The sequence below is a fragment of the Ahaetulla prasina genome, chromosome 5 (genome assembly GCF_028640845.1).
Source record: "Ahaetulla prasina isolate Xishuangbanna chromosome 5, ASM2864084v1, whole genome shotgun sequence".
Classification (NCBI taxonomy): Eukaryota; Metazoa; Chordata; class Lepidosauria; order Squamata; family Colubridae; genus Ahaetulla; species Ahaetulla prasina.
This window is the reverse complement of record NC_080543.1, coordinates 39,548,209-39,576,140: the sequence shown is the minus strand read 5'-3', so window position 1 is coordinate 39,576,140 and position 27,932 is coordinate 39,548,209. Positions and strand designations below refer to the sequence as shown.

At 37.0% G+C, this 27,932-nt stretch overlaps 1 protein-coding gene across 3 annotated transcripts in view; it reads right to left on the bottom strand.

The window, feature by feature from the left end:
• Positions 1-27,932, bottom strand: part of EPHA3 (EPH receptor A3) — a 251,911-nt gene that overhangs the window by 65,765 nt on the left and 158,214 nt on the right. For all 3 annotated transcript variants that reach the window (XM_058185594.1, XM_058185593.1, XM_058185591.1), the window contains exons 4-5: positions 14,722-14,877; positions 12,361-12,693 (exon numbers count right to left, since the gene is read on the bottom strand). In XM_058185594.1, the coding sequence (XP_058041577.1) occupies positions 12,361-12,693; positions 14,722-14,877 (489 nt within the window). The remainder of the gene's footprint in view (positions 1-12,360; positions 12,694-14,721; positions 14,878-27,932) is intronic.

Here is a 27,932-nt window from a genome sequence, read left to right as displayed (position 1 = left end):
TGAAGAACTTACTTTGGAAAAGTGTGAACCTACTTTAGAAAAGTGTGTATCAAGTATTACAGATCGGTCACACAAGAAGAGCAAGGTATCCAAAAAGAGAAGCCACCTTCTGATTGGTGATTCAATTGTAAGGGATGTAAATTTAGGAAAGGATATGGAGGTTTTGAAAGACGTCAGGTGTCTACCTGGTGCTACTGCCAGCAGAGACAAGAGACGTATTCTTAAGATAGTCAAGAATGCCAGTAAGGATTCTGATGTTGATGCTATTATACACCTTGGCACAAATGATCTGTCCCAAAAGGATGTGCTTTCTGTGCAGAATGATTTCCAGAGCTTAGGGTATGAACTTAATAGCATAGGTTGTAGGCTTAACTTTTCAGAGGTTTTACCAGTACATAAGGAACAAAAAGGTAAAGGCCAGCGTGTAGTGGAGTTTAATGTGTGGCTAAAGGAGTGGTGTAAAAGGGAAGGCTTTGGTTTTATTAGTCATGATGTCTGCAACTGGTCCAATGAAAAATTGTACAAAGAGATGGATTGCATCCATCAAAGAAAGGGACTGAGTTACTTAGCAATACATTCACAGATTTTCTGGATAAACATTTAAACTGAACAGTGGGGACAGAGAATTAACTGATATAGAAAATTTCTGTCCCCAGCAATCGAAAACTGAAAGGGTTATCAGTGCATGTAACATACATGTCTGTATGGGTAAGACTACCAACCATGCTATCAAGCAAAACCAAGCATTTAACAGTGAGTGCCATACCATGTGCACTAAACCAACAGGTGGCAGGAAAGTAAGGGCAGACAACACAGGTTATGTAGACAGTAAACACAAGATCAATCCAAATGGACTCAAATGTCTATACACCAATGCACAGAGTATGAGGAATAAACAGGGTGAATTAGAAATCCAAGTAAATGAGGGTAGATATGATATTGTTGCCATTACGGAAACTTGGTGGGATGAAACTGACAAATGGAACATACAGCTAGAGGATATAAATTATTTAAAAGAAATAGACCAAATAAAAGAGGAGGTGGAGTTGCACTATATATAAGAAATAACTACATCTCTACAGAAATAGAGCACAACAATGATGAAAATCATCTTGAATGTATTTGGGTCAATATAAAAGGGTGAAAACGATATTGCCATAGGTCTATACTATAGGCCACCCAACCAAACAGAGGAAGTAGATGAACTTTTGCTAGTCAGCTAACTAAGGTATGTAGGAAGCACATCACAGTAGTAATGGGGATTTTAACTACCCTGACATCAACTGGGAAACAAACTCTGCACCAAGTGGAAAATCCAACAGGTTCCTAACAAACCTAGCAGACAACTTTGTTTCCCAAAAATAGAGAAGGCGACAAGGATCAGCCATATTGGACTTAATTCTCACTAACAGAGATGAAATGATAGAAGGTGTTGAAGCTACAGGAACCTTGGGGCAAGTGACCACGCAATATTGGAATTCAACATTAAGCAAATACAAGTAGTAGAACAAAGTCAAACTAGAGTCTTGGACTTTAAGAGAGCTAATTTCAATAAACTTAGAGAGATCTTGAGAAGGATTCAATGGATGAGAATCCTCAGGGGGAAAACAACTCAAGAAGCTTGGGAAATTTTGAAAAGTGAGATTATAAAAGCACAGTCTAACACAATACCAATGAAGAAGAAAATAGTAGATCACAAAAGAAACCAGCATGGATGCATAAAGAACTATCTGACAAATTGAAAGACAAAAGGACAAATATAAAAAGTGGAAAGAGGGCAAATAACTAAGGCAGAATATCAGCAACAGCCCGAGCCTGTAAAGATGAAGTGAGGAAAGCTAAGGCTCACAATGAACAAAGGCTAGCGACAAAAGTAAAAATAATAAAAAGCTTCTTCCAACATGTTAAAAACAAGAAAAAGTCAAGGAAACAATTGGCCCATTGCTGGGAGAAAGTGGCAAGAAGATGACAAGCAACAGGAGAAAGCAGATCTACTTAACTCATATTTTGCATCTGTCTTTACACAAAAGGAAAAACAATCCAACCTATCAAAACAGCACTACAAAAACAGATTAGAAACACAAGTTAAAATAGGGAAGAAAATGGTAAGTGAACACCTGTCTACCCTAGACGAGTTCAAATCACCAGGACCGGATGGATTACACCCCAAGGTTCTGAAGGAACGGGCAGACGTGATCTCAGAACCACTGAACTATATCTTTCAAAGATCCTGGAGCACAGGGAGCTGCCAGAGGACTGGAAAAGAGCTGATGTAGTTCCCATCTTCAAAAAGGAAAAAACAGATCCAGGAAACTACAGACCTATCAGTCTGACCTCAATACCGGGAAGATTCTGGAAAAGATAATCAAGCAACGAATCACGAACATCTAGAAGCAAACAAAGTAATAACCAAAAGCCAACATGGGTTTGTCAAAACAGATCATGCCAGACTAATCTTATCGCATTCTTTGACAAAATGACAAAATTAGTAGACCAGAGGAATGCTGTTGATATAATTTACTTGGACTTCAGTAAAGCATTTGATAAAGTAGACCATAACCTACTACTAGATAAAGTAGAAAATGTGGGTTAGACAGCACCACCACCAGATGGATTCGTAACTGGCTGACCAACCGCACTCAACGTGTAGTCCTCAACGGAACTACATCCACATGGAGGAAGTATGCAGTGGAGTACCCCAAGGCTCTGTTTTAGGCCCAGTACTCTTCAACATCTTCATCAATGACTTGGACGAGGGATAGATGGGGAACTCATCAAATTTGCAGATGACACCAAGCTGGCAGGAATAGCCAACACTCCAGAAGATAGGCTCAAGTTACAGAAAGATCTTGACAGACTTGAACATTGGGCGCTATCTAACAAAATGAAATTCAACAGTGAAAAAGTAAGGTTCTACATTTAGGCCAAAAACAAAATGCACCAGTACCGTATATGTGGTACCTTGCTCAATAGTAGTACCTGTGAGAGGGATCTTGGAGTCCTAGTGGATAACCATCTAGATATGAGCCAGCAGTGTGCAGCAGCTGTTAAAAAGCCAACACAGTTCTGGGCTGCATAAACAGAGGATAGAATCAAGATCACGTGAAGTGCTAGTACCACTTTATAATGCCTTGGTAAGGCCACACTTGGAATATTGCATCCAGTTTTGGTCGCCACGATGTAAAAAGATGTTGAGACTCTAGAAAGAGTGCAGAGAAGAGCAACAAAGATGATTAGGGACTGGAGGATAAAACATATGAAGAACGGTTGCAGGAACTGGGTATGTCTAGTTTAACAAAAAGAAGGACCAGGGGAGACATGATAGCAGTGTTCCAATATCTCAGGGGCTGCCACAGAGAAGTGGGAGTTGGGCTGTTCTCCAGAGCACCTGAGGGTAGAACAAGAAGCAATGGGTGGAAACTGATCAAGGAAAGAAGCAACTTAGAACTAAGGAGAAATTTCCTGACAGTTAGAACAATTAATAAGTGGAACGACTTGCCTTCAGAAGTTGTGAATGCTCCAACACTGGAAATTTTTAAGAAAATGTTGGATAACCATCTGACTGAGATGGTGTAGGGTTTCCTGCCTGGGCAGGGGGTTGGACTAGAAGGCCTCCAAGGTCCCTTCCAACTCTGATGTTATGTTAATATTATAAAAATTAACATTTGAATGGGAACTAATTTCTGTCCTATCCCTACACCAGTGATGGGTTGCTCCTGGTTCAGTCTGGTCCTATAAAACCGGTAGTAAAACTGGTGGGAGACTCCGCCCACCAGCCACGACGTCATTATGGGTGATCTGCACATGTGCAGAAGCTTCTGTGCATGCACAGAAGTGCGCACACCTGCGCTCCTGCTGCAAACCGGTAGTAAAGGTAAGTAGAACCCAACCCTGCCCTACCCCAAACATCTGCAATTTTAGCTGATCCACACATTCTATTTTTTTTTTAACACAAATAGTCTCTCTACTACAGGGTAGGTGCTCTAATTTGAAGAGCATGTAAATAGTTAGTGGTAGTGGTAATAGCATATGCTGCAATTAACATATGAATGTTCAATAAAGTTGGAAACAATCATCCTCAGATGTTAGGGTATGTTCATATAAATATTTTTGTTCTTCTTGTTGGACAAGGAATATGGACATTTATGATTCCAAGGAATAACTCCTTAAGATCCACCTACTATAAATTACAGCTTGTCAAAGGAAGATTTATATGAAGTTGCTCATATAGTTATCTAGTTTGATACTTTTAGATCCTTTGCTTCTGCAATTTGATAAGTACTGATTAGTTTTACTATTTAAGAGTGAAGACTAATTTCCAAAATAAATATGAAAATTCTTACTTTGCATTTCTTTAGATATATGGTACTTTTTCTGCTATTTTTAATTCTTCCTCCTATTTTTTTCACAGTTCTTGTTCTTTTGCATTTAAATTTATACAGTTCACACATTCCTACATTGTTTGCACTTTAACACTTTTTATAAAAATAATATTTTATCTTGCAATATGTGGTTTAATTTGTTTTACATCCTAAAGGCAGTATGAGTGAACCTCAAAAAAAGGTTTTCCATTCCAAATAAATATCTGCATGTCCAGAATCATGCTTAATCTCCTTGGGACTGGAACAATTTTTAAATGTTATGGTTTTTTTTTATTTTTTCCTGAATTATTGTCAAGAAACTATTGAACCTGATTTAAAAAATGAATTGCCTATTATTTCTCAGCTTTGATTTTCTATACAAAATAATGTATTAAATATATTGCAGAAAGCTGCAGTAAAGAATATATCTTATTTTCCTCTACTCTTTATTTTTAGTCAAAAATTTGCTTCCCCAGAATACTCCTCATTAGTACCAAGATACTATAAATACTATAAAATATATAGTATTATATTTAGTATAGTGCTATCATTTCCCCCAAATCAATGTATACCTATAAGCCCAACAAAATTCAGTTAAAGAATGTATGGATCTTTAAAACAGCAACCTAAATGTAATGCAGCTACTAAATTAATATTGGCAAGGGAATCAGGCAAATCTGCATATCAGCTTGTCAGAGAGACACAGCTGTCCATCTCTTTCTGTGTCAGATTCATAATTAGCACCTTGCCTCTAGGGATTGTGAATGTTATATAAATCTCCTGCGGCAGCCAGTGACCCTTCCTAAGCAGGGTTGATTGGTGTTATTAGATAACATCTGTGTGAAAACATATTATTGTGAACTGAGATGAGCTTGTTCCTTTCAGCATGGTTGATAACTGCTGTTCAATAAGCCTTTCCCATAACAATAAAATGAAGAGCCAATTGATTCAAACTTATCCTATGAGCTTTTAAAGTCATAGTGTGATACTGTCATAATGTCACAAATGACAACAAAGCCAGTTATCTGCTTAAAGGCAATTTTCCCAGAGTCTGGGTTCAAACAGTAGGTGAGAATCAAAATTAAAGTAATGAACATAATAATATATTCATATTCTATTTCTGTTTCTGCTTATTGATGTGCCCTATATGGTGGAAAAGATTTAGAAGACTAAAACTACAATGGGACACTCATATGATAATTCCTCACAGCAGTATCCCCAAACTATCTTCATCAGAGGAGGAGTTTGGGAGTGGGAGGCACCGTTTATCGGTGGTTCTCCTCCTATCTCTCTGACCAGTCGCAGACGGTGTTGGCAGGAGGGCAGAGATCGACCGCGAGGCCCCTCACATGTGGGGTGCCGCAGGGGTCGATTCTCTCGCCTCTCCTGTTCAACATCTATATGAAGCCGCTGGGTGAGATCATCAATGGCTTTGGGGTGAGGTACCAACTGTACGCTGACGACACGCAGCTGTACTTTTCCACCCCAGGCCATCCCAACGAAGCCATCGAAGTGCTGTCCCGGTGTTTGGAAGCTGTACGGGTCTGGATGGGGAGAAACAGGCTCAAACTCAATTCCTCCAAGATGGAGTGGCTGTGGATGCCGGCACCCCGGTACAGTCAGCTGCAGCCGCGGCTGACTGTCGGGGGCGAATCATTGGCCCCAGTGGAAAGGGTGCGCAACTTGGGCGTCCTCCTGGATGGACGGTTGTCTTTTGAAGATCATTTGATGACCATCGCCAGGAGGGCTTTTTACCAGGTTCGCCTGGTTCGCCAGTTGCGCCCCTTCCTCGACCGGGATGCCTTATGCACGGTCACTCATGATCTGGTTACCTCTCGCTTGGACTACTGTAATGCTCTCTACATGGGGCTCCCCTTGAAGAGTACCCGGAGGCTCCAGTTGGTTCAGAATGCAGCTGCTCGGGTGATAGTGGGAGCCACACGTTGCTCCCATGTAACACCTCTCCTGCGCAGTCTGCACTGGCTACCTGTGGTCTTTCGGGTGCACTTCAAGGTGTTGGTGACTACCTTTAAAGCGCTCCATGGCTTAGGGCCAGGGTACTTACGGGACCGCCTGCTGTTACCGAATGCCTCCCACCGACCTGTACGCTCGCACAGAGAGGGACTCCTTAGGGTGCCGTCCACCAAGCAATGTCGGCTGGCGGCCCCCAGGGGGAGGACCTTCTCTGTGGGGGCTCCCACCCTTTGGAACAAACTTCCCCCTGGACTTCGGCAACTGCCGGACCTTCGGACTTTCCGCCGAGAGCTGAAAACGCATCTATTTATTCAAGCGGGACTGGCTTAATATTTTTAAATATTTTTAAATCTTTTAACCGGGGTTTTATTATTTTAGGGTTTGTAATTTTAAATTTTAAATCTTTTAATTGGCCATTTTTCTAATATGCTCGGTTTTAAATTGTTGTTTTAATTGTATATTTTTTTATGTTTTTTATCTTTTGGCTGTACACCGCCCTGAGTCCCTTGGGAGAAGGGCGGTATAAAAATTTAATAAATAAATAAATAAATAAATATATGATGGACAGTTGATCCGCGTTTGTTCTCAAGGGAACAAATACCGTGTTTCCCTGAAAATAAGACCCTGTCTTAATTTTTTTTTTTTAACCCTGAAATAAGTGCTTGGCCTTATTGCCATGCGTTCAAAAGCCCGATTGGGATTATTAACAGGAGGTGTCTTATTTTGGGGAAAACAGGGTAGATTGAGGGGCATTCTTTCAGAACATGATGATTACTGATTGATTTTTTAACTATATTTTACTACATTGTTGTAGGTATTTACTAATTTTATTCTAATCTTTTTGCCAAATTTTTAAGGAAATGCAAAGAAATATAGTCATTATTTATAGAAATGATGAAAATGCAGTCCATTTGTCAAACTCTTCAATTTCATAATTTTTCATAGATCCACACAAATTTCAAAGGAGAATGGAAACATGGTTTAAATCAAGAAACAAATACATCTTCAGTAATGTAGCATTAATTGCATCATTCTATTCTATCAATACTTGAAAAAATCAATTATTGACCAAAGATTTACTGTACATTCCTAATCAGAAATTATTCAAGACAATTGGATGAAATGCACGCCACCATTGAACTAGGAATAATAGCATTTATTGGGCTACAGACATATCTGAACTATCTCCTATCCATCATGGCATTTGGGACTATAGAGTACATCATGCCAGTTTGGAGAACTTGTGGATTATTTAGCCAAATAAATAAAATAACATTTAATACTCAGCAATAGAGTATTTGTATTAGATTTTAACAAAATAAAAACCTGTGGGTGATACAAAATGGTAAATGTCTGCAAAAATCCACAACAAAAACCTAAATTGAGGCCAATTTTATAACATAAACAGTATAACAACCCACATATTCCTTAAAATTACCAGAAAAAAACTATTCTAAATTTTTATAATTTTATTCTGCAATACAGGGAGTCTTCAGCTTACAGTTTAGTGATCATTCAGTTACAATGGCACTGAAACCACTGAAACTAAAGTGGTTTAGGACCATTTTTAATACTTATGCTCTTTGCAGGATCGCCATGATCGCATAATGAAAATTTGGACACTTGGCAAGTGGTTCATATTTATGATGTTGCAGTGTCCCTGGGCCTTTTGTGACCTTCTGAGAAGCAAAGCCAGGTTCATTTAACAATTATGCTACTAACTTAACAACTGCAGTAATTCACTTAACAATTGTGGCAAAAATGGTCCTAAAATGGAGCAAAACTCATTTAATAAATGCCCCACTTAGCAACATAAATTTTGAGCTGAATTTTGATTGTAAGTTGAGGAGCACCTGTAAAACTGGTAAATCTACCAGCTGCACGAATGAAATATGAATATAATTGGTATTTTAAATGAATATTCACATACAGCTAGTGATGATCAGAATCTACAAAGAGAACAGAAAACAAGGATGAGCAGGAAAGCTAGGCTTTTTATAATATAAAAGGATTTTCTTCATTGCTATTATCAGAATTAATTACTTATACTATAATTTACACTAGGTATCATTGGCATGAAGTTTTGATTAATATCTGATTTTATTAATAAAATATCATTTAACAAAATGATATTTTACATGGCTCACTTGGTATGGAAGTTATTAGCCTTGCTGGTAATAACATCACCTAACAACTGAAATATCTCTCCTATTGATTTTAGTAGTCCTTCTTTTAAAAGTGAAGAAACTAAATCAATCTGGATACTGTTTCTCACAATTTAAAACTGGAAAGGAAAAAGTACCATGCGACAATGATACACAAGCTCAAGAAGAAGAATTTTATTATGAATATACATATTGCTAAATATAAGATTCCCTATATTCAATTAATGTTATGTATTCTTAATTTGAATTAATCTAAATCACAGTCCTTAATATTTCTTTGCCATAAAAATACATAAGGCAGATTTAGTCAACATCTGGCTTACATATTTTGCCATAGGAAGCAATATATTGGCTAGTAAGATCAGTCCTAAGAGATGACAGAAAATAGCATGGCCTTCTATCCATTCTTCTGTATGAAATCTCTTCAGATACTTGGAAAGTATTAGAAAATGTCCTCCATATCATGAAGCATAAAATTGCATAATTAAAAAAAAGCTTGAATCTCTCATGATGAGGTACATTGGGACTTTACACTTCCAGAAGAATCACTCATGATGGGTATGTCATAGCAAAAAAATCAGATTAAATGAATTCAATCCATTGGAAATGAAAATAGCAACCAACTGTAGTAGACAATTGCAAGAAAGAGAAGTCAACATAATACTAGAAGGTTACGCTTTCACTCCAAGCTTTTCAAGTCCAATGGCCTATTGGGAAAGAACAAGGACAAGAAGAAATGACACTAGTCCTTATTATGTGGCCATTTTAAAGCCAAAAGGAAGCCCAGCTGTTGTGGATAGAGCAAAAGGAAAGTACAATGCTGAATAACTATTAATCCTACAGTTACAGGGAATGTCAGAACCAGAAACCAAGACAAACTTAACAACCCTAGAGCAGACATGTCAAGACTGAATGTTGACATTCTGGGACTCAGTGAACTGAAATGAACTGAAACTTCATTTCACATCAGAAAAACATCAGATCTTCTATTATACACAAGAAAACCACAGAAGAAATGGCATCGCCATAATTATTAACAAACCTAGTGTCAAAGCCAGTGTTTCAATATATCCCCCAAATGAAAGACTGTTCTTTGTTTGATTCCAGACAATCAATATTGTGGTAATTCAAGTCTATGCTCTAACAGTAGAGGCAGAGGAAGCTATGACTGAACAATTTTATGGTGATTTGTAACAGCTTGTCCAGAATGCTCAGGAAGATAAATCTACTTCTGTCCTACTACTGCAGCACCATTGAGAGTTTCCTGACATACGGCATTCTTGCATGGTATGGGAGCAGCTCTGTAGCAGACAAAAAAGCTCTAAAAAGAATCATTAAAACTGCCCAGAATATCATCGGGTTCCAGCTACCAACCCTGGACGGCATCTTTGAATCTCACTGTTTGAGGAAGTTGCATAACATTCTCAGAGACTCTTCCCATCCTGCTTATAATCTTTTTGGACTGTTGACTTCTGGCAGAAAATACAGAACAGTTAAAATTCAGACCACACATTTTCTGAATAGCTTTTATCCCAGAGCTATAATTGCACTCAACAATGAACTTATGGGCTACTATCAGTAAGATGTTGGACAGCATTTCTTGGTCTGTTGTGTGGATGTTTGGGTGGTTTGGGGTGGGGAATTTGTGGTGGGTGGGAGTGTGTTTGGGAATTGTTATGCATGTTGGACCTGGTCTTTGGGTGTTAAGTGAATTTCATTGTATGGGTATATTGCATATATACACGTACAATGACATTAAAGTTATTATTATTAAAATGAAGTAGAAGTGAGACTAATGGCAAGAAAATACCTTATTGAATATCTTCTTCAAACAAACTTAAAGATGACTTTCCTTTATGGATACTGCTGGATGGAAAAAATCAAAATTGACTACACGTTGTGTAACCAAAGAAAAACAAATGCCATTCAGCCAACAAAAACAAGATCAAGTGCTGAATGTGGCAGAGATCAAAAGTTCTTTGCAAAATTATTATTTAAACAAAATGGTAAAGCCAAATAATCAAACCAACAACTTACAGCATCAACAATCTTTCATATTATTTTGAAATGATTTAATGGATTATATCTGATAGATTACCTGAAGAATTCTAAAAATAAATTTATGGTATCATTAATGAAGAATCAAAAAAATATATCCAGAAATGGAAAAAGAAAATTAATAAATATACATGAGTCTCTGTTCATAAATTGAAAATAGCTGAAGAAATACAGAATGCTTGAGGCAACAGAAAATTGAAAACCTAACACAAGGTCAATAAAAAGGGGAGGGGAAATGATATGTACATAAGCAGTGTACAGAAAATGAGGGTATTTAAATAAAATATAAATATCAAGAACATTTTGTGCAAAGATCATACAAATATGTAAAATTATATCATCAACATCACTCTCTCCAAGAAAACAAAGGAAGAAATTGCCAAATATAAAGGTTTGATTGTTAAACTATAGACAGACATAATAGAAAATGAAATTTTATAAGCGTTAGAACATATTGCTAACAACAAAGCTGCATGAGTTGATTAAATACCAGATGTATTCTTTAAAAGCTTGCAAGATAATGCAGTTAAAATGCTATAAGCAGTGCCAAAGAACTGGAAAAGATTAGTTTATAATCCTGTAACATAAATTGCAGTGCTAAAGTATGTTCAAACTACCAAATAATTGCACTTATCTCATATAAAACAGTACTTAGAATTAGAATTGGCAGACACACAAGCTGAACTCAGAAAAGGCAGAAGTAAATGCCGCATTGATAATACTACTGGATAATGGTACAGGCAATGAAATTTCAGAAGAATGTCTATTTTTGCATTATTAATTATATTAAAGCTGTCCTTCAACTGTGCAGATTATAACAAAGTCTACTTACCCTAAATTATGGATTATTGTGATCAATTGAAACACAATAAGAAACAATGAAATGGTTTGGAATTGGGAAATGAAACTGTCCAAATGTATTTATTCAATTCATGTATTGTGCAATAGGCAATGCAAATTGGTGGACAAAAGAAAAAATATAATTTATGTTCCTAAATTCAAAAATTCTTGACTTGGCTATGAATAAAGAAACATTTGTTACTTAGGAGAAAATATAGATCAAAAAGAGAAAAAAAGATCAAGTCTTTCTCCCAAGCCTGAGGCTGTACAATGATAATGAAGCTAAGCAAAGTTTGAAGATCTTAATGCTTGGGGGTGGGGCGGGATTAAGATAACTAAAAAAATTAGTCAATTAAAGTAATACTCTCACTGATGAAATATGAAATAATATTGATGAAATATAAAATTACAAATCAAAGGTGTAATTATTAACAGACATTCCTGAAGAAATAGTGATCAAATGATGTGAGTAGCAAACACAAGTTTCATTCCATGGTCAATTTTTTCTCTTACAAATGCTAAATGTATCCCTTGCTCAGCCTTCCTAAAACTTGATTTATATTGGTATAAATGGTATATTAACCATTCTTGTTACAATTCTTCCAATCTGTTCAAGTTTATCATAATCCTCCAGATCAAGTTAGAACTATTAGAGATGCCAAGACAGTAATGAAATAGAAAACTACTTCCCATGATTTAGAAACCATGCTTATATTGATGGAGATGGAAATTAGGTTTGCTTTTTTTGTAGCAACATTATTGCTGAGTCACATTCTACTGATAATCAGCTATAATGCTAAGATCCCTGCCTTCCATATAACTACCATTCTATTTGCTTGATATTTTTTTTAAAGAAAGGTGTTTTGAAGGTTGAGTAAAAGAAGATGTTAAGCATAGGGATGAGGAACATTGCAAGTTCTATCATTCTTTTGTGATAGCAAAATAACCATTTCTGTACTCACCGGCCTGATTGGTTGTAATGCTGACTGCAGCAAATTGTCTTGGGATGGTACTTAAATCAGATACTCCATTAACAGCATCTATCTCAAAAGTGTAATTTGTATGAGCCAAGAGATCCACTACAGTCACAGTTGTATTGGAAAGTCCCATCTGACGTGGAAGAAATCTTACTATATTGCTACATGGTTCACAGAGCTTACTGGTTCCACATTTCTTGCATACAATGTTGAAAGTGACATCTTTTCTGCCTCCTGTGTCCAAAGGCCAGCTCCAATCTAGGATAACTGAGGTTTCATTGATATTAGAAATAACATTTCTGGGAGCAGAAGGTGGTCCTATATGGGAAGAGAACAAAAATAAGTATTATTTATCCTGTTTGAATTCTGTTTAAGAAATAAAGTCATTCAAGCATGTATTTAACTGTTGTCACTGACATATGGTTTTATGATATATCTTATATCTCTTAAGCAGAGGTGCAGAACTGTGGCCCCTGTATGACTTGTGGACTTCAACTCCTAGAATTCCTGAGCCAGTATGGTTGACTCAGGAATTCTGGAAATCAGAGTCCACAAGTTATAAAAGGGCCATAGTACCCCATTCCTGTCCTAAGAAAGATTATATATTATATATTCTCTTACATACTTTAAGACAGGGGTCTCTAACTCAAGGCCCGGGGCCAGATCCGGTGCACCGGGTGCTTAGAACTGGCCCATGGGGCTGCCTTGGAAACAGCAAAGGAGCAGCCTTTGGTGTCTCTGCCAGCAAAAACAGAGCTTGAGAGGACCTCCCGAACTCTGTTTTCGCTGGCAGAGGGTTTCAAGAGGCTGTCGCAGCTGAAAATAGAGCTCGGGAACCCATTTTCACTGGCGGAGTGCTTGGGCCACCACAGGTGTTCCTGACACAACTGATGTCAAGCTAGCCATGCCCACCCTGGCCAGATACCCCCATCCCCTGAGGTCAAACAAAACCTGATGCAGCCTCAATGAAATCAAGTTTGACACTCCTTTAAGAGATATCAAACCATTTTGTAACACATATGTATTCTAATGTCTAGCTTTAATCCCTCTTTCCAAATTAACTAATATTCAGGGTATTACTATGAATAAATTCAGCAGCACTGAAAGGCAATAAAAACATTAGGTACCGCCATATAAAACATTTTATTAAGAAATTAACCAAACCAGTAAGAGTATGCACTGCCTTTATGCTGTACTTTCATTATCCAGCTGATGCAATGTGCCATAGCAACTGAGGAATTAGAGACCACGCATTCAGGCCTCTGAAGTATCGAAGTTGGAATGAGGGTCAATCCTGTTTTACTAGCTGCCGTTACGGGTTAAGTGACTACCAACGAGCTGTGTGTGTGCTTGTACACCATGGAAAGGAGTGGACCAATAAAATGCATATGGCAGTGCTGCTTCAATTCAGTAATTTGAAAAAGGTTGCTTTTTTCATTGATTTGATTCAGTGGTGGAATCAGTCAAACCATGTGAGTCCAATCATCTATCAAAGCTTTGCACAGTCTTAATAAAAAGCAGACCTCAAGTCTAGGTACTCAGGTTCTTAATACATAGCCCTAGGCCAGGGGTTTGCTTAATGTTAGTCTTCCACAATGGACAACTGTATATCTGAATTTCCACGAGTGAATGAGAATTGTCACACCCAGAAATAGGGTTAATGAACCATTTATATGGTTGGAAGTAATTCTAATATAAAATTGTACTAAAATTAACATTATGCTACTGTGCATAATAATGATAATGCAATAAAAGTAGTAATGATAAGAGTGGTGGTGTACCATACAAACACAATGTATAGTGTTATAATAAAATTGTGCCCTTTTCAATTTTGTTAACTATAAAAAACCAAAGTAGAAATACAGACTAAAGGCATGTCCATATTACTGTTTATATTGCAGAGAAATTATCTTTGGGCCTAACTGATTCTACTCTACTGTTTTGAGGCTCTGTATTTACTTGTTTCTACCCATGCTTCTGGTGATTGCAAATTGGCACAAGTCTGGTATCTTTCTTTTAACTTTTTTAGCTGAATACCTGCTTGGTTTTCCAATTGGTTTGAATTTTTGATTCATCCCACCTCCGGATTCCAGAGTTCAAGTCTTTGGTTTGTCTCCCTCTCTCTTTCTCTCTTCATAACAGTATGCAAACTTTGTCTTCCAGGAGTTTGCATTTTTGTGTTTAAAAATTATTCTTCACCCCGTTTCCCAAACCAGCAATCATAACAATATCTAATCATGATTAGTCTGGAAACACTAATGACATGGAAATACTGTAAAATGCATGCCTAGATGACCAACAACCTGTAAGGCCAGGTTTCAGGATCATCATAATGAGGTTACTCACTTGTGCAAGCCATTGATGGAACATCTACTTCAGATCGAAAGTAGTTCTTCTCACACTTGCAGTTTGTAGAACCTTCCACACTTGTTGAACTATGAGGTGGGCATTTGGCACATTTAACATTACCAGCAAAGGCTTTATAAAAACCTGGTCGGCAAGCTGTAAAAGAACAGTAATTGCTTACAATTTTTCATATTAAAGTTTCATTATTCCTTGCCGGGCAGGGAAAAGATATTCCACCTGAAAACTAAAAGTCAATATTGAAACCACATATATGGGAAAAAAGGTAGTTTGCCTTGGTCTTAGTGCATCAAAGTATATTCCCTTTGTGACTTTGCCTAACGCGGTGGCTCAGGGGCTAGGAAGTTGAGCTTGTCGATTGAAAGGTCGGCAGCTCAGTGGTTCGAATCCCTAGTGCTGCTGTGTAACGGGGTGAGCTCCTGTTACTTGTCCCAGCTTCTGTCAACCTAGCAGTTTCGAAAGCACGTAAAAATGCAAGTAGAAAAAATAGGGACCACATTTGGTGGGAAGGTAACAGCGTTCCGTGCGCCTTTGGCATTGAGTCATGCCGGCCACATGACCACGGAGACGTCTTCGGACAGCGCTGGCTCTTCAGCTTTGAAATGGAGATGAGCATCGCCCCCTAGAGTCAGCAACGACTAGCATGTATGTGCGAGGGGAACCTTTACCTTTACCTTTAACTCTAAGCAAAGTATATTCATTCTAAACTATATTCGGTAGAATTGGCAAAAATCAGGGCCTTCTTTTATTCCTTTTTCTTTTTTTCTTAATCAAAGTTTCAGATTTCATTTACATTGCACACGCTTTGCATGCATAAAAAAAATCATGGTTATTATCTTGGACATTTTCAATCTCATTAATCTTTGCCATTTTCCAGGAGGGCTATGAATTATTGTCTAAACCAATATAGGCACTCTTGCGAGAAGAACTTTGCATAAAATAGGTATTTATGTTAGGAATATAACAGGTCAAGAATATGCAAATTATAACTATCTCTTATTCAGTAGGTTGTCCAGACTAAGAAATGTCAGATTAACTAGTAGACCTCTATAAGGTCTCTGCATCCATGAAGTGCCACCCTATTAAAGTGTGCTTGATCAAGAAACAAGTACTACAGGAATTACTTTCAAGAATCCATCTTATTATTTACTCAGCAATATCACCTTATTTTTCTAGTATATAATAACATGGAATTACAGAACGCCACTCTTTTGAAGAAGTTTCTTTTCCAGTTGCATTGCTGACTTTTGATTTAGTTTTAAAAGAAAATGAAAAGTCTCATATATTCTCAGGCTCACTTAGCATGTCTGCATATCAATCACTATTATTATTTTGATCCTTGCTCTATCTATAAATAATTGAAGTTATTTTGTCACTAAAAATTATCCGATCCTATTTTATTTTATAGGGAAAATTATCACTTTCCAAATAAAATATGGATTATATTTGTAATGCTATCCCAGAAACCTAAAAACACAAATATTTCCTAGCTTGCAATCTTTCAAATTTACTAGGTATAGCTAATCAATTATTTGAATAAAGCAGTGTAGCTTGTTGTAGTGTAGGTCAGCATCAATATTAAATAAATAAAGCAAACAAACACATACAGTATCTACATACATAGGGGTTTAAACCAATGGTGGGATTCAGCCAGTTTGTACCACTTTGGGGAAACCGGTTGTTCTTTCTGAGCAGTTTGGCAAACTGATTGTTGGAAAAAATCATTAGGGCAGAGAACCGATTGTTAAATTACTTGAATCCCACCACTGGTTTAAACTGAAAAATAACATTTTCATTTGTTGAATATTGACATTCAAGAACACTCACTTATTCTCCATTTCTGTGCTGGGAAAGTTAAAACAATGTGAAAGAGAAGCAAAATGAGGTAGGCAGAAAAAGATATAATTTTTAACTAGAGAATATGATACTTATAACTGCTAATAATTGCACCATTACTAAAGAATGTGTCCAGCTGAAGGGGAAAAAAATAAATTCTATATTTTCACATTGCTTTGAGTTCTATGTTCTGTAATGGTCCTTGAGAATGAATTCAACTCCCTAGCAAAGTCTAATGTTTGCAGATGATTCAGCATACTTTGGTTTGATCTTAGTATATGCAAGCAAGCCATAGTAACCATAACATAAAGTGAATAATGAAATGTTTATATAATTCTGAAAATAAGCAAAAGCACAATGAGCTTTTTCTGGTCAAAATTAAATTATCTCTCAGTATATGATTCTTGCACTTACAGATGCTGCTGAGGATAGTGTCTTAGCTTGCATAATCTGTTAGTGACAAACTCCAGGAGGTGGTGTTTCATTAACATTGGCATGCTCCTTTAGTCTTTTTCATTGCCCAGACTGAGTCAAAACCACCTCACATCATGTTAATACAAAATGAAAAGTGAGAATGACATAATCTGCAAGTAACTGCATGCCTCCACACTTCATTAGAATACAGTATTTATAACGGATAAATCCTGGGGATGGGCATACAGCCACAGTGGCTGGACGTTTGCCATTACCTCTTCTCAAATGACCATAAACCCTCTTTTATTTATTAACTGAATTAAGTATCCTGAGATAACAGCTAATTTTACTGGCTTCAGTTCGAGTGGACCTCTTACACTAATTCTTCAACATTAAAAAAAAAGGACCATCAAAACCATTTTTCTGATTTACAAAATATATTTAATCACATACAGAAAACACACACACACACACACACACACACACACACACATTAGTGTCTCTTAGTTTAAAAACTAATAGATATATTAAAATGGAGATATTTCCAAAAGAAAGAACTTCTACTTTAATGCTAATCATAAGTAGCACAGGCTTAAACCTTCATTATTATTTATTTATTTATTTTTATTGGTCAAGCATAATATAATAGATAAAAGTATAAACATGATTAAGAATACATGAAATGGATACGAATAAAAAGGGACATTAGGACAGGGACGGTAGGAACGTTGGTACGCTCATGCCTCTTAGGAATGGGTGAGATCAAAAGTAGACAGTCTAAAGTTAAAGTTTTGGGGGCTTGGGGAAGAAACCACAGAGTCAGGAAGTGCATTCCAGGCATTGACCACTCTGTTACTGAAGTCGTATTTTCTGCAATCGAGTTTGGAGCGGCTTACCTTAAGTTTGTATCTATTGTGTGTTCGTGTATTGTTGTGGTTGAAGCTGAAGTAGTCATTGACAAGTAGGATATTGTAGTAGATAATTTTATGTACTATGCTTAGGTCAGACCCAAGGCAACGTAGTTCTAAGTTGTCTAAGCCCAAAATTTCAACTCTGGTCGCATAAGATATTTTATTGCGAGAAGAGGAGTGTAGTACTCTTGTCGTGAAATATCTCTGAACTCTCTCAATTGTGTTTATGTCCGATATGCAGTGTGGGTTGCAGATAGATGAGCTGTATTCGAGAATTGGTCTAGCAAATGTTTTGTATGTTCTAGTTAGTAGTACTACGCTCTAGTTAGTAGTATCTAGTTATAGTTAGTAGTATTATCCCAAAGTTTTCTCTATTATTAGCAAAAGTACCGGTAAGTCATGGCCTTTTCAACTGTGGCCTATTCAGACTGTAATTCCCGTCTAAGCATCTTCAAGTTTAGCCCAATTTGTTATTTTAGTGGGCAACAAAATTTTTCTTTATCCTATCAGCCTTAAATGTTAGCATTTTAAGCAAGGTGGTCTTTACTTGCTTTATGTTAGTCTGTGTTAAAATTTCCACAGGGTGGAGGTTGCTTTCCCCTCAAACATGAGGGGAATTTGCATTGTATAATCTTACCAGCTCCTGAGAACTCTTCTGAGGATTGAAAGGGTCACAATAATAACTGTACATTTATGAACGCCCACCTAAAGACAGAAGCAGAATGCAAGAACCAGAAAGCCAAGTGAATGCAGTTAATGAAGACAAGGGAAGTATATAATAAGAAACATCACTACAAAGCCAGATTAGTCTACTTATTGTCTCTAGAGGCAAAAACTTTGCAATCTCTTTGTGTTTTCTGCATGGCTAAGTTACAGTGCTATAAAGATAGCAATTATGAAGCAAATGAGCTAGTTAGAAGCCTGCTGTCCCAGCAAGCCTTAGTGGAAGAGTCTGATTTGTATCTCTTGTCCCCATCCTGTCTGTCTTACAAGTCTTCTGCGTTTGTATGTCAAGTGAAAATAAGATCATTCAGTGCCACAATTCTCAGGAGGAGAAAATAAATAAAGCCATTAATTACATTGTAAATTAAATCCTGGAAAGTGAATGGCGTGAAAAGGTGGCCACATGATTCTCTTTTCTGAACATCATGAAGGATGGTTACCTTTATTGTGAAACATATTTCTTCTCAAGAAGAAGAATAATGAATTTTTAAAATTATCTTTGGTTACAGAACCATATTATCTTTCTGCATATAAAGGATATTTTAGATTCAGTATAGATACACAGTATAGATAAAGTATATTTAGATTCAAAGAAAAGGGCTAAGATGTATGTATATTGATTTTTTATTATTTTTTAAAAGGAACTATGAAATATAGTTTTTGTTTAATTCTATAGGTAGTCCTTGAATTATGACTCAACTGTTTGAACATAAGACAGTGTTGAGCCAAGGAACTTATGATTGATCGTCAAAGCTATAGCTATTGAAGTGCCTCATGGTCACATTAACAAAATTCAGGTGCTTAGTAACAGACTCATATTTATAACTAGTTGCAGCAACCTGTGATCATTTGATTGCCATTTGTACTCTTCCCTATCAACTTTTCCCCAAGCAAAGTCAATGAAAACCAGCAAGGAAGGTCACAAGTTGGTAGGCTTTTCTTCATTCACATGTGCCCTCCTTTGCCCCTTCATGCACAATTGTCCACATCTTATTTTCCTAGCCTCCCTGTGCTTGCACACACAAATTCATGCTTCCTACTCCCTCTTTCCTCAGTCTCAACCTCCCTTCAAACGCACACACAATGCATGTCCTCCCTTTTACTATGGTTTCCCTCAATCAGATGTACCCCTCACCCTATTTTTCTCACCTCCCTGAAATCACGTTCACCTATGCATCTATTCCATCATCTTTTTGAGCTCATGCCATGCAAAGTTCTTTCTTTCCTGTGCGGCCTGCGCCAGGCATCCTAGAGTTTCTCCCAATGGAACCCACATGCCCCTTACTTAGGACTCACTTCTCACTTAATGACCCACACATCTTAGATTACCAGAACAATTGGGACTGCCATTGTTAATTTATGCAATCATGTGACATCATATTAGAAACAGCAAAGTTGTGCCCCAATTGCAATTTCATTAGAAGATTACCTGTAGATATATATTTTTAATCGTAATTTATATTAGGCAACAAAGCAGCAGAATTATAACACGTGTTATACCTATTGCTAAACTCCTATGATTTCTTCAGTTCTCATTTCACAAAAGTCAATTTTTCTAAACCATGATTTATTGAACAAGCTATGTAAGATTGGATCATTTCTTTCCCCTTAATGAAAACCACATCATATTAAGTCATGATTTATTTTAAATACAGGAGGGTTGAAAAAAGTCACAATGAACATTTTGATTTAAAAAAATACCAAATACAGATATCATATTATTCAGAAAACTCCAATGAGTTTAAAAATTCATCTCTCATATTAATGAGATTGCTTGCAGTACCAATTTCCCAAAGAATTTCTATCAGAGAAGAATTAATTGTTTGCAATATTTTCTAAAAAATAATGTGAAAGGATTTTTAACCAGATTTAATTTTGCCAACATCTTATTTGAAAAGAGATAGAAGAATAAATTTATCATTGTTTTGAAATTTTAGTCACATGGAGATGTGACAAAAATCTTATACTGAAATGTGGTTTTAAAGCTGATGCCATTTTGTCAGAATCATGGAATATATAAAGAAATTACAGTTGTGTGCAAAATATGAATGTATTGTCATTTAATTGAGATAAGAACACTGTCCTAAGGGCACTAACATACTTTGTCTTCCTGACAATAATTCTTCTTGTTTTCCAGTTACTACAGTTACAATTTCCAATTACTGTAGCTGTTGCTTCCCCTCCACCCCATCCCTCCTTAAGTATATATAATAAGGAAACAATAGAAGGAAATATAGGATCATTTTGACCATGATGTCTATTGTTTACTAACCATAAGATCCGAAAACATTCAATCCCTGCACATTGACTTGCTGTAAACTTTGCCTTAAGTATTGTATTTCTACTCAGAACATTAAGAATGGAGTTCCTGTTAGATCATACCACATGCCTCATTTGACAAATAAACAGCTATGTTGACCTTGCACAAATAAGTTAATGCAGAATAATTAATTCAGGAAGTTATTTTGTTTATCTTGCAGTATTCCATATCTGTTAGTGTATAAAGCACTAAAAAACTAAAAGGCTACTATTTATGAAGAGTGCATTTCAGAAGTATAATGCATATTAGGATACATTAAAAGAAAGTTATAAAATGGAGTTATTTGTATAAAACTCTTCAGAAATATGCCACATTTTATAATTTTGGAATACAAATAATATATAAAACAGTGATTTTCCATACATATTACATGACATTTGACCAAGGATTAAGTTGTGACTGGCATCATCTGAACATGAATTACATTAGCATGATATTCTTACTGCTTTCTATCTATGGGACTTGCTAAAATAAAAATTGAGCTCAATTTTTCAGCAAGGAAAGGAAGGATGGATGGATGGATCGAAGGAATGGAGGAGGAAATATGAAAATTGAACAGGATAGATGGAGGTAAAGAAATAGCCAAAATATGAAACTGAGAAACAGTAAACCTTTCCCACAGACTTTGAATCAGCAGTATTCCTGGGAGGAACCAAATGGTTACTGAAAATAACTTTATGAAGACTACTCAGCAGCGTCTATCCTCTGTAAAGTAAAACTGCATTGTTAGTGGACATATTGCTGCTTATAGGCACAGTCTGCAACATGGAGCTTTCATATATACTGTACATGCAGGCTTCCAAAACACCTTGAACTCTCATTAGTGAAGCACACAAGGGCTTTCTGTTGCAGACATCTGCACTTTACACAGTGACAGCTGCTATTTACATACATCACAACACAGCTTTACAAATGGATGGTGCTTTCTTCTGCTGGAATGTTCATCTGAGTGTAGAAAGATAGTGTTTAAAAAGGACTTTCTATTACCAAGAATGTGATTTGATCAAAGCAGCAGCTTAGCCTATCTACCACTTTATATCCATATATAAAATACATTCACTATTACAAGTTTATTTTTATAGAAATTTGTCTCATGTCCACTTTCACAGAGCCAAGTTATATATCTGTTTCAAATACATATGCTTCCTAAGTTCTAAAGCCAGTATATGAATTGGCTGATAGGAGAATCTCATGCAATAGGCAACAACTACACTGCCCATATTTCTTATTTTATTTTATTTATTTCATCAAGCCGCGGTGTGGCTCAGGCTGTAAGAAGCCTGTTATTAAAACATAGCTGCCTGCAATTACTGCAGGTTCTAGGCCCACCAGGTCCAAGGTTGACTCAGCCTTCCATCCTTTATAAGGTAGGTAAAATGAGGACCCAGATTGTTGGGGGGGCAATAAATTGACTTTGTAAATATACAAATAGAATGAGACTATTGCCTTACACACTGTAAGCCGCCCTGAGTCTTCGGAGAAGGGCGGGATATAAATGTAAATTTAAAAAAAGCATGTATTTTATGAAAGATATAAGTATAAACATAATTATACATACATGTAAAGAATACGAATAAAAGAAAACATTAGGACAATAGGCATACTGGTGTGCTTATGTACGCCCCTTACAGACCTCTTAGGAATAGGGTGAGGTCTATAGTAGACAGTCTAATCAGTTCTCACTACTCTTCAGATCCGCTGTCCCCTTAAAGTAGAACAATCTAAGATTGCACTGGGCTTTCCACAAGCCATGTGTGTTAAGTGAAATAAAAACTGGGTTTTTCCAAAAAAATTAAACAGCCTTGAAATCTATATACTACTAAAATTCTCATAATGACCTTTGGATACAACAGTGCAGTAGGATAACAGTTTTTTTAAAAACAAGGAACCCTAACTGGGCTAACTTTCAGAATGAGCCCAAAATACAGGACTGATGACTCCCAAGGAAATGAAATTTGGAAAAGTTGTGGCTCCTTCAGTGCTATTGGCTACTGCTGCGCTACTGTTATGTGCATGTGATGTTCATTTTCAGTGTTTTCTTATAGTTTCTCAGCCAAAGGATTCTTGCAATCCTTTGTTTCTGCCCAACACAGCAGATGCCAGTACTGGGCTGTGGGGAAGAGAAAGGGGAAGGGGAAGGGGAAGGGGAGGGGAGGAAGGGAAGGGAAAGGAAAGGAAAGGAAAGGAAAGGAAAGGAAAGGAAAGGAAAGGAAAGGAAAGGAAAGGAAAGGAAAGGAAAGGAAAGGAAAGGATGAAGGAGGGAAGAACAGGGTAAAAGGAATTCAACATACTTTTCCTGCGAATGTCATCCCCTACACATCACCCCTCTAATTTATTCTGTCCCCTGCATACTTTCCCTAACCCATGTGGTGCTTCTTGCACACTACCATATACCCTGACTATGCCAGCCACTCACAGACCTCCTCTGACCCACACATTTTGTTCACCTCAATGCATTTTTCCCAACTCATGCAGTTCCACTGTGACCTTTTACCTGATCTTCTTGGACACCTTCATGCACTCTTCCTGATTCACCCACCCCACACATACCTTCCCATACCTTCATGGGATCTCTTGCACACATGCACGGCATGCAGTCTACTCAACCTCCACCTCCATTTTACACAGTGTCCAAGACCTGCTCAACACTAACTATATAAGCAGTCAAGATATTGCAATAGAGTTGGGACTGGACAAATCAACTATCCTCACCATCAACAGGGGGAAAAAACCCCTGAAAACTATCAAGTTGCCCTACGGAGATATCATCTTAATGATGATGATCAATACCAATACTTGGGCACCTTGACCCTGAAAGCATTAAGGACACAATAGTCAAGAAAAAGGTTACAAGCAGTGGTGAAATCCAATTTTTTTTACTACCGTTTCTGTAGGCGTGGCTTGGTGAGTGTGGTGTGGCTTGGTGGGCATGGCTTGGTGGGCGTGGCAGGGAAAGGATACTGGAAAATCCCCATTTCCTCCCCACTCCTGGGGAAGGATATTGCAAAATCTCTATTCACACCCCACTCTGGGGCCAGCCAGAGGTGGTATTTTCAGGTTCTCCAAGCTACTCAAAATTTCCGCTACTGGTTCTCTGAACTGCTCAAAATTACAGCTAGCAGTTCTCCAGAACCTGTCAGACCTGGATTTCAACCCTGGTTACAAGTGACTTTATCAAGTGAAGAAAATTTTAAAATCCAAACTCAGTAGAAGAAACATTATCCAGGCAATTAACACTTGGGTAGATTCTAGTCATTAGATCATAGTGGACTGGACTCAAGTAGAACAAAAGTTCCTGATAGAAAACAGTGACAATGACTCAGGCCCTTCAGCCATGCAGAAATGTTGACAGACTTTACTTACCAAACAGCATAGGAGCACATGGAATGTATAAGAGATTTAATAAAATTCCTATAGCTGCAAAAAACTGACCTCTGGTCTATGTGTATAAAGATAGTCATGCATAAATAAATTATTAATCACAGATTAGTTTCATTATCATGGATACTTTGATCATACAGTATGATTTATCTTTTCCTGAATTCACTGCACTATAAATGGAGAATATAGTTTTATAATTCACATATAATATATAATGGTTTATGGTTAATCTTTCTCTTATCTAATTTTAAGTATACATTTTAGTTCACCGACTTACTGTTAATAGGCTGCAATGCTGCCCTATTTTATTTGTACTTAAGCATTTTATATCTGCACAGCTACATTTTGACATATCTTGCTTTAAGCTGGTCATTAATCAAAATAAAATTATCTTTTTATATATGATACCTTTGTTGGACAGGAAAATCTGTTTTATATCTCAACCATGAGAGAATTTCTGCCATTTACTTTGCACACATTGTATTTTATACTAATCTATGACATTAACATTTTAATAAAACGTTGGCTGTAGTCCAGGTCAAGTTATTTAACAGAAGCAGACTTTTAATTCTTGAATAACTTTTACCCACAGAAATGTTAATTATGTGCACATAAAAGATAACATCACCCTATGGAAATAACAAAATAGTTTTGTTCTGCATAGTAGTTTCATATTCTATTTAAATTCATATTCTGATTTTAATGTAATTACATATCATATAGTTTTTTGAAAGTGGCTTTAACAATAAACATTAAAATAAAAAGGCATCCTATCAAGCAGGTAGTGGTTTAATTGTATAAGTGGCAGAAATCTTACTGCATACAAATGTAAAATTTCTTATATTTTGAATAAAACAATTAGTTTCATTGAATGTTTCAATTCAGTCATTTATTGTAGTACACAGTTAGTATAGCACAGGACAGTATATACTGTATTCTGTTTAAATGAGTATTCCAAGCTTCAGAAAGTTACGCCAAGAATTATTAGCTATTCAAGATAAGAAAGAAATAGCAGTTTGTAGATATCTGTTTTAATGTGGTTAAGGTACTGGAATTGGCTCTTGAAAGCCAATCAAAGCCTGTTTCTGCTACAACTCATACTCAACACAATCAAAGCAAATATTTTTCAATTTCCTTCCTATACTTTTCCCCCTCACAGGATTCAAATGTATCTTCCATGCTTTCTTCTTCCTCTTTCTAAACCAAACTAGCATCCAGTACATCCACTTCACCATTGCCAAGTTCACTGGACAAGTCATACTTGGAAGATTCAGGCAAAGCTGAAATGTGCTCCTGTTGTTGCCTGACAAATATGGTAGGAAACAAAGCATCTAATCTATGCAGACAAAATGGCTTATTGCTGAAAGATTTGGCCTCAAAACAGACATATCAATATCTTTGATAAGTGCTTCTACATTTGGCTCCTGGAATTCTTTGAACAACAGATGAAACGTTTTGAAAACTTCCCATGTCCTGCATTGTTATGTCATAGAAAGGTTGTAATATATCATTGAATGAATCATATACATTGTGAAACAATCATTCTTCAATGACAATGAAAGGAAAAGAATCAATTTCTGGGGTTCGCTGAAGTTCAACAGTTAGACATATGGATCTTCTTGTAGTAAAACTGATCCAACAGAACTGTTGCTTGTCTTCTCATCTCTAGCATCTCTGAATGTGGCTTCAGCTGTAGGGTCATCAGCCAGTGATACTAACATTTTCCATGGTGCCGAGGAAGAAAAATAATTGCTCCACCGGTTAATTATGTTGAATTTTGCTGCTGTAGAATAGAATAGAATAGAATAGAATAGAATTTTATTGGCCAAGTGTGATTGGACACACAAGGAATTTGTCTTGGTGCATATGCTCTCAGTGTACATAAAAGAAAAGATACGTTCATCAAGGTACAACATTTACAACACAATTGATGATCAATATATCAATATAAATCATAAGGATTGCCAGCAACAAGTTATAGTCATACAGTCATAAGTGGAAAGAGATTGGTGATGGGAACTATGAAACGATTAATAGTAGTGCAGATTCAGTAAATAGTCTGACAGTGTTGAGGGAATTATTTGTTTAGCAGAGTGATGGCCTTCGGGAAAAAACTGTTCTTGTGTCTAGTTGTTCTGGTGTGCAGTGCTCTATAGCGTCGTTTTGAGGGTAGGAGTTGAAACAGTTTATGTCCAGGATGCGAGGGATCTGCAAATATTTTCACGGCTCTCTTCTTGATTCGTGCAGTATACAGGTCCTCAATGGAAGGCAAGTTGGTAGTAATTATTTTTCTGCAGTTCTAATTATCCTCTGAAGTCTGTGTTTTCTTGTTGGGTTGCAGAACCGAACCAGACAGTTATAGAGGTGCAAATGACAGACTCAATAATTCCTCTGTAGAACTGGATCAGCAGCTCCTTGGGCAGTTTGAGCTTACTGAGTTGGCAGAAAGAACATTCTTTGTTGTCCTTTTTAATGATGTTTTGATGTTAGCTGTCCATTTGAGATCTTGCGATATGATAGAACCCAGAAATTTGAAGGTTTCTACTGTTGATACTGTGTTGTCAAGTATTGTGAGAGGTGGAAGTATGGAAGGGTTTTCCTAAAATCTACCACCATTTCTACGGTTTTGAGTGTGTTCAGTTCCAGATTGTTTTGGTTGCACCACAAGGCTAGTCGTTCGACCTCTCGTCTATATGCGGATTCGTCATTGTCTCGAATGAGACCAATCACTGTTGTGTCATCTGCGAACTTCAGTAGCTTAACAAATGGATCATTGGAGATGCAGTCATTGGTATACAGAGAAGAGAAGTGGGAGAGCACACAGCCTTGGGGGCCCTGTGCTAATTGTACAGGTATTTGATGTGATCTTGCTTAGCTTCACCTGCTGCTTCCTGTTTGTTAGGAAGCTTGTGATCCACTTACAAGTCTGTTCCGGTACCTGTAGCTGGTTTAGCTTAGTTAGAAGAATGTCTGGAATGATGGTATTGAATGCTGAACTAAAGTCTACAAAACGGACCCTTGCATAGGTCTTTGGAGACTCAAGATGTTGTAGGGTGTAGTGCAGAGCCATATTAACAGCATCATCTGTTGATCTATTTGCTCGGTATGCAAATTGCAAGGGGTCTAAAAGCGGATTCGTGATGGTTTTCAGGTAGGAAAGCACTAGCCTTTCAAAGGTTTTCATGACTACAGATGTTAGAGCAACTGGTCTGTAGTCATTTAGTTCCTTGATGGTGGGCTTCTTCGGCACTGGGATGATGGTAGAGCGTTTGAAGCAAGAAGGAACATAGCACATCTCTAGTGATTTATTGAAAATATGGGTGAAGATGGGGGCCAATTGGTCAGCACAGACTTTTAAGCAAGAAGGAGTTATCTTGTCTGGGCCTGGCGCTTTTCCTGGCTTTTGTCTGTGAAATAGGTCCTGCACTTCCTTTTCTGTGATCACTAGGGCCAAAGTGTAGGCCAAAGACTAAAGACTAAATGCATGCTGCTCATTTAAATAGTGGAATATGCTGCTTCCTTGTTCCGTATTTTCCCTCTTATTTTAAATATAGGTAGTTCTTGACTTATAACAGTTCATTTAGTGACTGTTTGAAGTTACAACAGCA